We start from the raw sequence: 12,085 nt of genomic DNA on the forward strand, positions 1-12,085 counted from the left end.
GTGATCTCATTTCACCTTCTACTTTGTGTTCGCTGCACACATTGAGACTGCAATTATATGATCACTTACAGAACTCAGTTAAGTGTCTATGTCCCCTGGTAGTTTGTAAACTCTGGCAGACCAGGGACTACCTGCTCAGCCCTTAGGACAGTGCTTTATGCTTAGAAGATAGTTGAAAATGTTAATACAGTGGATTAATAAGGGGCTGTTGAAAGAGGGCACATTCAGTACCACATGCCAGATGAGTGCTACATGCCCAGCACAGATTCCAGGCATGTTTTGACCTTTGTGTCCACAAGAATTTGAGTAATAATGTGTACTGCTGCTTCTTTCTGTCACCTAGAGACTCAACATCTCAAGTCTAATTTGCATCTTCTACCATTCCTTGCACTGCATTAGGAAGTGAACAAATATTTGCTGGCTATATATCTATATGGCCTCCTCCCACCACACTATTTTTTCTATGTTTAGATTATCACATCACTCATGCTTAATGGCTTGCCTTTTGAAAACTGACAGTTACTGTCAACCTTTATTTAATTATTTCTTTTGTTGACAACTCTCACTCTCTGTTGACTCTTAATTTGATCTGAGCATTCAGTTATTCAGCAAATATTTATTGAAAGCCTAATGGGTGCCAGGAATATGTGGGGCACTAGAAAAGCTGGCAGTCCCCTTGCAGTGGTGACAGACGAACATGACCCCTGAAAGGAATCATTGAGACAAAACAGCTAAACTTAGTGAAGTATTGAGAGAGACCAAAATGCTCCCAAATTTGGGCACAGTGCAGAGAGTAGCTGAATAGGAATGCTACAGTGGGAAAACTGGACTGTTTCCCAGCTTATTTTGAGAAAGAGCTTCACAGTGTAGCTTCATTATTCATGACTGGAAAAAAAATTTCAAAACAATAGAAATCTACCCAAGCATATTTATAAAAAGAGACTCCAAGAAAATAGAAATAACTGTATTATAGTATTGTTTTTCAGTAACTTGTTATGCTTTTAAAAGGATCAATTCAGAGACAAAGCATCCTATTGAAAATAATAATGTTAATAATAGAGATATTTGATGCTTGCTGAAGAAAAACTTACAAACTATCCTTTGAAAATGATTTTAATGACAAATCTCACTTTGTAGAAGCCAGTTTTTTCCAGGTGATATTCAAAGTTAGTGTTGTTTTAGTAAACATAGATCACTGCAACCAATGTATTGTGATGACTGTGGAGAAGTCAGTATGTTCTGACTACCCAGTGTTGCGAGCCTTCCAGAAGAGTGGTTGTGCAGAGAGAGCCCTGGGTGAAGAACTTACTGCGAGAGGACCCATAGACTATTCCTTTAGTATTTCCAAAGGCAAAATCTCATGGAAATATATTTTGTCTCAGTATAAGGGAGAATTTTCTAATGTGATCAAAAGTGAAATCATGTGTCCACAGTGTGTCAAACTCCCTGCCTACTCAAAGATGGGGGCCTTTGCAAGGTCTCTTCCTGAAACTCAAGATCTTAGAATTTGGCAGCCTAATACAGCTTTCAATTATATATATATATATATACACTTTGTATTTTATCATAGTTTTATATGTACCATAAAACTGTGAAGTGAGTACAAGGGTGTTTCTATACATCCCAAACTCAGGCTTTCCTATTAACATCTAACATTAGTAGGTAAATTTTGTCACAATTAATGAACCAATAATGATACATTATTATTAACTAAAGTCCACCGTTTATTTCAATTACTTTGGTTTTTTTTGTTGTTGTTGTTAAAGTAATATCCTTTTTCTGTCCAAGGATTGTATCCCGGAAACCACCTTATGTATAGCTCTCATATCTCCCTACGCTCTTGACTGTGATAGTGTCTCAGATTTTCTTCGGTTTTGATGACCTTGACAGTTTTGAAGGGTACTGATAAGGTATTTTGTAAAATGGCCATCAATTGATATTTGCTATTTCCTCATGTTTAGATGGGGATTATGGATGTTGAGGAGGAAGGCCACAGAGGCAAAGTGCCATTGTCTTTTTATCATATCAAGGGTGCATGCTATCAACATGATATACCAGTCTTGATGTTGATTTTGGTCAGCTGGCTGAGGTAGTGTTGGTCAGATATCTCAACTGTAAAATTACTCTTTTATTTCCTCTTTCTATACAGTGCTCTTTGAAATGAAGATACTAGGCACAGATCACCATTAAGGGGTGAGGATTTAATCTATGTAGATTTTTTGAAATTCCTCTGTCTGGGTAGATTTGACTATTCAACCTCATTTATCTGTTCATTTATATTTGTATAGACTCATGGATATTTATTTTATGCTCTGAGTTATAATACAATACTGCATTATTTGTTTTGTTCCTCAAATGCTTTCAGCTTTAGCTGTTGAGAGCTCTTTCAATTGTCTTCTGTGTCACTTTGACATACCCCTATGATTGTAAGGTTTTGGTTTTTTGTTTTTTAAACACTTCCTTTCTGGCATTAAAAGATGCTGCAGCCTCGTGTTGAGGATTTCTTGTGCCAGCCATTTCTCTAAGGAGCTCTCCTCATGTAGCTTTTGTTTGTTTGTTTATAGTTTTAAAGTGTTTTTAGAGTCATTGCAGGTACTTTACACATATTTTTCTTTATTTTGGGGGGTCTTTTTTTCAACATCATTATGTAGCCTTTAACTTCATTTCACAGATGCAGAAACTAAACTGAAACTAAAAGAGAAATGATTTACCTAAGGCCACACAATTACCATAGAAGTGGAGTTGTTATAAAGCCTAAATTGTTTGACTCCAGAGCTCACACTCTGAACCTTTACTTTACAAGGTCAGTCTAACTTGTTACCTAAGTTAGTGTTAGATAGAAACAGTGCTCCTGTGACCAGCCTGCCCTTTTGTTAGGAGGAAAAGTGAAAATAAGCCAAGTTTTCTTCTGGCAAGTCTCCCCTCAGGATTCCAGCCACGCTGAGAGTTCAAAGCCTTTCCTGAATGTGGGATTTGTCGTGTGCTGTCTCGTGGTTTTCACTATTTATCTGAATTCCCAGATCAGATTGTTAGCTCTTCAGAGAGCAAGGAAAATATACTACACTGTAGGATTATTAAGGTAAGTAACTTCTGTCAGCCACATCACATCAAAACAGGCTGTGATGATATGGTTGCTATCAAATACAAATATCAAAATCTGCACCTTTCATACCAGGAGAGCATAAATCTTGATTGAAGTGATATCACATTCCCTCCCATTTCCTCCACTTTTGAAAGCCACCTGGGGATGGGTGTTGGCTGCCATTCTGCCACGTGCAGGTGACTGGACTGGGCTGGCCAATCCAGTCTGCATCCCCACCAGTTTTAGAAGGAAAAAGACATTAGACAGCCCACAATTTTCTTACCTCTATGACCTTCTTTTTTCATTTCAACTTGATAAAATTGTATTTATTCTTTTCAAGGCTTAGCCCAAGTGTTCATTCCTTTAGGAATTCTTTGCTTCCCACTCCACAGCCCCAAGCTGAGAATAATCTCACCCTTCAGGGAAGTCCCCCAAGCATCTCGTAGCTCCGAAATCACTCTTGCTATTCTCTGGCTAGCATATTTGTGACCATCTCCTGGTCTCCATTAGAATATAAGACTTAGAAGGTAAAGACTGAGCTTTGCCTGTCTTCTGCTTGCTCACAACTTGTAGGACAATGATTTTTATGTATTTGGAGCTCAACGCATTGAGCTATTATTGAATTTTCAGGCAGGTATATACCATATAGTGACAAAGGTTCCAAAAGGCAGGAATGGCTACCAGATTCCTTTTTCCATGTTCTGTATCAGAAATTCATCCTTTAATTTATGGCTTTAGTTTACTCTAAGAAAATGACAACTTCTAAACCAAGGGTTGGCATGCAGTGGCCTTTGAGCTACATTCAACCCTCTGCCTCTTCCTGTATCACCAGTGATCTAAGAATGTTTTCATGTTTTTAAGTGATGGGAGGGGGAGACAAAACACAAAAAGAATATCTCATGGCATATTCAGATTATATTAAATTTTAAATATAAAATTGAAATTTTATGAAATTTAGATGTCATTTTCCATGAATAATATTTAATGAAGTACAGTCATACCCTCTTTGTTTACGTATGGCCTAAGGCAAGTTTTACACCAAAACAGCAGAGTTGAGTAGTTACAACAGGGACATAAATCCCATGAAGCCTAAAATATTCAGTCTCAGGACTTTCAATAAAAAGTGTGCCAAGCCCTATTCTGAGTCATGCCCAGAAATGTGTACCACTGTGTGAAAAAGTTGGGGAGCCCTGTAGATAAAGGGCAGAGTAGATACAGGCACAGACGGCCTAAAGGAAAAGGAATCTGGAGACAAGAAAAGGAAGAAAATGGAGGCAGAGGTATACTTGGGGACATCAGATCTCCTGGGTTTTGTATACATGCATTGCAAACATCTCTACAAAGGATTCTTATAGTTGGTGGGTATGCCCGAGGGGCAGATCTTGGGTATTTTACAGAACCTTCCTGCTCTTCTATAAGGACTCTGCATGGCTCTTTTGAAGAAAGGATGACATTAGGAGATTATCATTCATTTCTGATCATTCTGTGTACCAAGACTAACTAATATTTTCAGTAAGATCTAATGGGCTTTGTGTCTTAATTGTCTCTGATTCAACCATAATAATGTGTTTGTGTTCTGGGGGAATCTATATTGTGTGAGAGAGAGAGTGTGTGTGTGTGTGTGTGTGTGCATTTCTTTGGAAGAAATCTTTTAGATAGATGCTAGTTAATTATCATGTACATAGGGATCTTTAAACATTTGGAGTTTTTGAGTAAAGACACATTGATTAGAACTTGGCTAAAGCCATTTCAGCCCCTTGGAGAGTTGTAATGACAGTTCTTTTTGTTCAGAAATCTATCATTTTCATGTCTTTCTCTTATTTTCTTATTGCAGGGTAATGCCCTGTACTTCAAGTCTGCCAGAAATGTTACAGTGAACATTCTCAATGACCAGACTAAAGTGCTAACTCAGCTTATAACAGGTAAGAAAAGGGAGAACTTAGCAGTGCCTAGCCCATGCGAGGCACTCAGAATACAGAATTAATGGTCAAAGGAAACACCATATGAACCTGAAAATAAAGTGTGCTAACACATTGTTGAGAAAGAGAATGTAGCGTGTGTTCCATGATTCTACTAGAGGGTAGAGTCCCATCCATGCACATATTAAACTCATGAAATCTAATGATACCTACTTAGTGGGGTAAGAAAAAAAAATTTTCTAAGCAGATTTTCATAGAACGTGGCCCCTAAATATAAGCCAGCTGCTTCATCAGGTGCTCAACCAAAGAAAAGCTTCTTGCTCCAATGCTGGAGGAAAAACAGGCTGTGTTGGATTGGTTGAGAGAAGATCGCAGTATCTATAAAGCCAGGGACCATACTTTATGGGCTGTGAAAGGGCTTTTTAACTATAGTTTGAACCCATGCCATATTTGCTGTATGTGCTGACTTTGAACCTAACTCAATTGCAAGACGTGAATGTATCTTTACTGAACATGTTTGTGTGTAATTCCTTTTAATATAGCAGATCTGTGCCTAACAGCTGTGGAAAGCACCCACTGTGTTTAAAACTACAAATTCCTGAAATCTAAACAAGGACTGGTTATTCACAATAGTGATTATAATGATAAACATGGACCTCGTGATTTGATAACGTGTTGAGCAGCACAATCAATGCGCACTCTGTAAGCAGTGAACAGGGAGGCATTATGCACCCCCACAGTGGAAAGGAAAAGGAATGTATGTGTGAATGGCATTGTTATACTTACAGACAGAAAATGCCATTTGTTTGGCTTCAGGGCTAAGAGTAAAGTATACAGATGGACATTTTGAGAAGTCAGTTACCCAAATGCCTTGAAACATTATTGTTATTGTGAATAAAATATCTGGAACCCACTAATAAGCCATGGGGAAACAGGTACCTTTGTGCCCGTAGTCTTCACTCCTGGGGAGGGAGCCTCACTCCCACTCTGCCCCTGGAGTGCTGCATGTGGATGTCTAGAGATTCATAGCCAGTGGGTGACTTGGACCATCCGCCAATCAAGAAACTCAGGGATTGAAGGAACTGCTGCCCGGCAGAGCCCATAATCCATAAACATGTTGTTTCAGCGTGTGACTGGATCTTCCGCCTTGCTTATATAACATCTGGCCCGCAGTCACAATGCTAAATAATTAAATAAACAGCTTCAGTAAGCAATGATTTAAGCAGCATGTGTGAAAATTGCCTCCAGGAGGGTAATAAATCCAACCTCCAGCTCCCAGATTTTCACATTCAAAAGGAACTTATTTAGCTTGTTGATCATTTCCCATTTATTTGTAGTGGGAGATTTGGTTTACTTGAGATTTTGTTTTGATAAAGCTGGAACTGCCCAAATGACTATTATTCAGCAAAAGAGTGAGTCGGTCTCTTTTCTTCCCCCCACTCTTCCTCTCCCTTCTCTCCCTACTCTTCTGACACCCCTTTTCCCCTCCCCTTCAGTGCTTCTCTCCCTATTCCTTCCCCTCTCTCCTCCCACCCCTTTATCCCTCTCCTTCCCCTTCTCCCCTCTCGTCTCTCTTCTTCTTCCTCTCTTCCCTTGTTTCTTCCTCCTTCTCCCTCCTCCTGTGTCACTATTCTTGACTCTATCCCTCCAGTGGTATTTGGTGTTTGTTTTCTGTCTCCCTATGATGAATTCTAGAGAAGACATTAGATATGTTTAAAACATCATTCTAAACACACACACACATACACACATGCAACAATACACCCTTAAAAGTTTTCCTTCAATACTCTCCTTTTACATTACATTAATGCACACAGTGGAAAAGCACCTAGCCATCCCAGCAGACAATACCTTCTAATGCCTGTTGTGCTGGGTGCTGTACTTATTGGAAAACAAATCACTCCTGTCTTCTAAGCGGTGAGGTCTACAAAGGCAATCCTAAGGAATAAAGAATTCTGTTTACCTAAAGAATGTCTCAAAAACCCATTAGAAATTCTAATGTTAGATGTCCAGGAAGTCTTTTCACAGGAAACAATGCTTCACGTGATAGTTAAGTCCTCAAATTAGATCACGAATGCCTATTTGACCATAAGGCAGGCTGCTGATTTAGTATCTCAGTAGTGGGTCTGAATGGGGAACCCTCCTACCTACATGGAGGAAAGCAGTAGAGATGCTTTGGACAGCATCATGAGGGAGTGGGGAAGGTTTCTAGTATTAAGCGAGTTGGGAAGAGAAATTAGGCTTGAAGGCCACCAGGCCTTTGTACCTCCCCAATTCATGGAGACTGTTGATGCATTTTGATGGAGCTCCAGTTCTCCTCCCTGTTTAGGAGATTAATTAAGGAGGCACTCCACACATAGACTACACAGAGGGGGATTAACTCAAAATTAGTTTCACATTAGGAATAGTGGTTTTTTTCTTCCCAGAGAGGAACGATGAGTTCAACATGTGACCTCCTGAGCTGTCTCCGGCTCCATTTGCATTTTTCTCTAGAGTCATTTTTAAGGATTCCAGCCATGTCCAGGGAATTTGGCAGCCCCAGGTGAAATCAACAAAGGACAAGCTGTCTGCACCACGGAGCCAGCAGTTGCTCTGTGGGGTTTTGGCTAAAACTACCAATTACTGAGCTTTAGATACCCAAATGGTTGTGGCTCTTGGTAAATTCCACTTTATGTTCTGTGAAGCCCTGAAAAGCAAGATAACTTAATTGTACTTTGTGTTCTCTGATTGCTGAAGCATACTCTCTATACTGCTATAGTCCTTTAGTATATGCTTCTGTATGTCTCACAGCTGTTCATGAGTTCAAAGTAACACAGGAAGGTGTCCTTAACGCCTCAGGGACCAGGTTGATGACACTGCCCAGGTCCACAGAGGAGAAGTCCAAGCATGTGTGTCCCCAAGTTATACAACTGCTTTTTTATATGAATGGAACAAAAATGGGCAAACTCTGCTCACCCTGTGCTCATCCTGAGGTCATTCATTCATTCATTAGTACTTCATTACCTTCCCATTCTCAATCTCCCTCCTCACAAAAATAAAGTAATAACCCTGAAGCATTGACAATATAATATAGATTTTATTCAAGGTTTTGATGCCATCAAGAAGATAGCTGCATCTTAGCCTTTGCAGAAAATCTGAAGCCAAATCCCTCATTGGACATCTCAGCTCTTTCAAGATTTCCTTCTGGCCCTTGTCTCCAGTTTTCTATTTCTCCTTATCCTCACAGAGCTCATTTCCTGGCTGTTCCAGATGTGCTGGCCCCAGCCCCCTTCTCCTTCCTAGACAAATAAATGCCCCTTTCCTTCTGTGGAATAATTCTTAGAGCTCCATTCCAGACCCAGACCTGCCATTGTCTCTAACCTTGCAAGAGCCCTCTGCCTTGCCGCCATTTGTTTTCCTCATCTCAGCATCAAAGTGGTCAGATAAGATGACTTCCGGGTTCCGTGATGCTTGGAAGTGCTGTCCTGTCTCTGCTGTTTCAATCTCCTACTCATTAGGGAGACTTTCCAATGTCCTTCTTTGTGTTGGAGGGCTGGTGTGGACATACCGGCAAGGGATGAGGTCTGCTTAATAGATGTGATTATGTGAGTAAGGAAAGTGCACTAATAAGTACTCATCATGCATTCTTTTCCATGTGTTGTCACCATTGCAGTAGAATGGCGATGTCCACAAGAGTGGTTTCCTACACTCGCAGCACTTTACCACCCATAGATTTCTTTTTATAAACACAATGTCATTTGATCCTTTCAAACTTTCTATAACATAGATACAGTAGGCAGTGATAGTCCAATGTTATAGATGCAGAAACTGAGGTTCAGAAAGATCAAATGATTTGCTCCAAATCACGTTACGACAGAATAAGAATGAGTTGGGAAATAATTCATGTCTTCTGATCCCTAGTCCGACAGTCTTGACAAAGAGAAAAGCCACCGCAGATGCCCAGTGGCTGGTTGGCACAATCAGCCCGGCCTTAGCATTCTCCTGCTTCAATGTAATTTCTCAGAACACATGCACCAGACAAGGCTGTTCAGTGGCCATGATGGATCAAGACAAAACAACACAAACACACAAACACAACTCTGGTCATGTGTGTACATAGCAAAACTATCAACATTGTCCAGACCACAAAAAAGACCAAACATCCCCCTAACCTGGCTAACAAGAGTGACTCTGTTTCTTTATTCACCACATTTTTAGCATTTTCCTGGTCTGTATTTCTTCTAGATAAGATTTACTCCCATTTCCTGATAGTATTTAATCCAGGGTAGAGCCTTATTTCCTTAAACGTTCCCCAAAATAACCTAATATAAGGTCACATCCTCTGATAAGTCCTTTCTCATGGCTTCGTTCTGAGATGCTCTCTGGTTTTCCTTATGGTGTGTGTTGTCCCTCACCGCAATGAGTAATAAACCCAATTTATTCAACAGCAGGTGTGTTCCTAGAGGTCTTTGGCTGGAAGGCACTGGGGACTCTCTCGTTGCTATTTATTATTAAGTGACACTCTTTTGAAAAATACCGGAAAGAAAACAATTCCATGTCAGAATCTTCTGAACAATTTTGGAAAAAGTACAAGATTTCCAGACTGTACCCTCAAATTTTTTTCCGTAGGAACTTCTAGATGAAAGGATGAATTTCTTTTGATCTTAGCTAGGTTCAGTGAGAACGATTATACTCCTGAATTATTCCTGTGCATTTCTGTAGACCAGCTTTTGAGAACCCCATGAAATTCAGGTATTCAGGTAGATCCAGTAGATCCAGCTCAGATAGATTGAAATGCCTTCTTTTTTTAGAAATTCTAACTCATCAACCTGTTTTACTTTTTCCATAGTACCTAAATCTTTCTGCAGTTTTCTGGTTTAATAATAAAATTTTAAATGTATATTGGTGTGTCTCCACCAGAATATAGACGCTACGGAATCAGGGGCTTGACTTCCTTGTGCAGTATTATAGCTCCACATTCAAGAACAGCATCTGTTGTCATCTGATAAACCATCTAAATTTAGTTTTCATTGAACAAAATCCTAATATAAAAGATTGAACAACTTCTAAGACAATTAATTACAATAACCATTTCTGCTAGGAAATGATCTATATACTAAGGAAATAGATTTCTCTTGGTGTCAAATGCAGCCAGTGGGTAAGGGTACAAAGTTAAACACATTTCATCTGAATTTTAAAAAGTTATTTCTGATAATTAGGGAGGGCCAAAGATATGTGATTGCCTCAAGAAGTGTTGGGCCTCTGGTGCCTTGATATATGCAAGCAAAAATCCGCAACTATCTGATAGCAATTTGTTAGTTAGCTGAGGGAAATCACAGTCAAGGATTAGTTTGGAGGAAGGGCTTGCTGGTCTTCAAAACTATAGCCCAAGAATATATTATTAAAAGTAATCAACAAGACCTGGCTAAAGTCACGAGACTGATTTTCATGGTCAGCTTTTGAAAACCAGTCCACTGAACATTGAAGTCCCATACAATCTTGTTAGATGTGTATGTTCTATGAAAAGCTATTTGTAGTCAAAGTGATGAGACTAATGGTGTTTTCTCTCTCTCTCTCTCTCTCTCTCTCTCTCTCTCTGTCTCTCTCTCTCCTCTCTCTTCTCTCCTCTCTCTCTCTCAGGTCCAAAAGCCGTAGAAGCTTATGGCAAAAAGTTTGAGGTAAAAACTGTTTCTGGAAAATTGCTCTTCTCTGCAGACGATAATGAAGTGGTAGTAGGAGCTGAAAGATTGCGAGTTTTAGGTAAGGAAACTGATTCATTTAACTTGTTTGATGCTACTATGAACATTTTAGAGGAGAAGCAAAATGGTCTTATGAAGAGGATATGTCCTCCTAAAATTCATGTGTCGAAATCCTAACTCCCAAGATAATGGTATTAGAAGGTGGAGGCTTGAGGGGTAATTAAATCATGAGGGTGGAGCCCTCATGAATGGGATTAGTGTACTTCCAAGGGGATGAAAGGACCAGAGATCCCTCTCTGACATGAGAGGGTAGAAGAAGTCAGCAGTCTGCAACCTGGAATAGGAGCCTCACGAGAACCTGACCAGGCTGGTATCTGATCTCAGACTTCCAGCCTCCAGAACTGTGAGAAATCAATTTCTGTTGTTTATAAGCCACCCAGGCTATCGTACTTTGTTACAGCAGCCTGAACTGACTAAGACAAATGGTGTCTAGAAGAGTGATTTAGGCCAGTTTCCTGGATTCTTTTAAAGCAAGGCAGTTGAACCTCCCTGAGTCTGGTCCCCTAGTGGAAACTTCTCAAGCTGTCAAGTCTTTTTGGCACATCTTTCAACACTGAGCTTTGTGTGAGAATGAGTGCTCATCCAAAGAAGTCCCATTTAGCACATCCTGTACTCACAGACTGGCAGTCATGCTTGATGCATTCCAGACTTGCATACGTGATGCAGTGATTCCTAAAACTGGTTGCAACTGAAGAATCATCTAGGAAACCCTTTGGAAGGGTTTAGGTTCATAGTTCCAACTCTGATTTACTGAATTAGAAGCTCTAGTGAAAACACTGAGAATTCGTTATTAAAAATATTAGCAGAAATTTCTATGATCCCACTGTTGGAATTATTTAATTTGAGCACATAACAAGTGAATCTTTTATGGCTGTATGCTGAAATTATCTAGCATGGTGATTTAAGGATCCTGGAACTCAAGCTGACCTGGCTTTTAATTCATGATGTCACCCACTAGTTTTGTGACTTTGGGCAAGTTGCTGGCATCACTGAGCCAGTTTCTTTTTCTGCTCAATGAGGCTAAGAACATCTCCCATCTTGAGTTGTCCCTAAGGTTAAATGAGACTCTGTTACATCCACTTATCACAGCCCCTAGCACAAAATAGTGCTCAGTCAACAGTAGGTGCTGCTGCTGCTGTTACTACTTATACTACTACTATTATTAATACTAATGCTACTTTTCCTTCTTTAGCTCCCTGAGATTCACTGTAGCATAGTGATTAAAACCTCAGGCTCTAGAATTAACCCGTTTTTAACCCAATTTCTATCCTTTACTAGCTGTGTAACTTTAAGCAAAGTATCTAACCTCTCTGTGCCTGCTTGCTTACCTGTTTATAAAATTGGTA

At 39.8% G+C, this 12,085-nt stretch overlaps 1 protein-coding gene across 11 annotated transcripts in view; it reads left to right on the forward strand.

Annotated features, from left to right (window-relative positions):
• Nucleotides 1-12,085, forward strand: part of SGCD (sarcoglycan delta) — a 1,056,619-nt gene that overhangs the window by 874,243 nt on the left and 170,291 nt on the right. For all 11 annotated transcript variants that reach the window (XM_063665308.1, XM_054488390.2, XM_063665313.1 and 8 more), the window contains 2 exons: nt 4,917-5,004; nt 10,621-10,740. In XM_063665308.1, coding sequence (XP_063521378.1) covers nt 4,917-5,004; nt 10,621-10,740 — 208 coding nt within the window. The remainder of the gene's footprint in view (nt 1-4,916; nt 5,005-10,620; nt 10,741-12,085) is intronic.

The sequence above is a fragment of the Pongo pygmaeus genome, chromosome 4, assembly GCF_028885625.2.
Source record: "Pongo pygmaeus isolate AG05252 chromosome 4, NHGRI_mPonPyg2-v2.0_pri, whole genome shotgun sequence".
NCBI classification, from domain to species: Eukaryota; Metazoa; Chordata; class Mammalia; order Primates; family Hominidae; genus Pongo; species Pongo pygmaeus.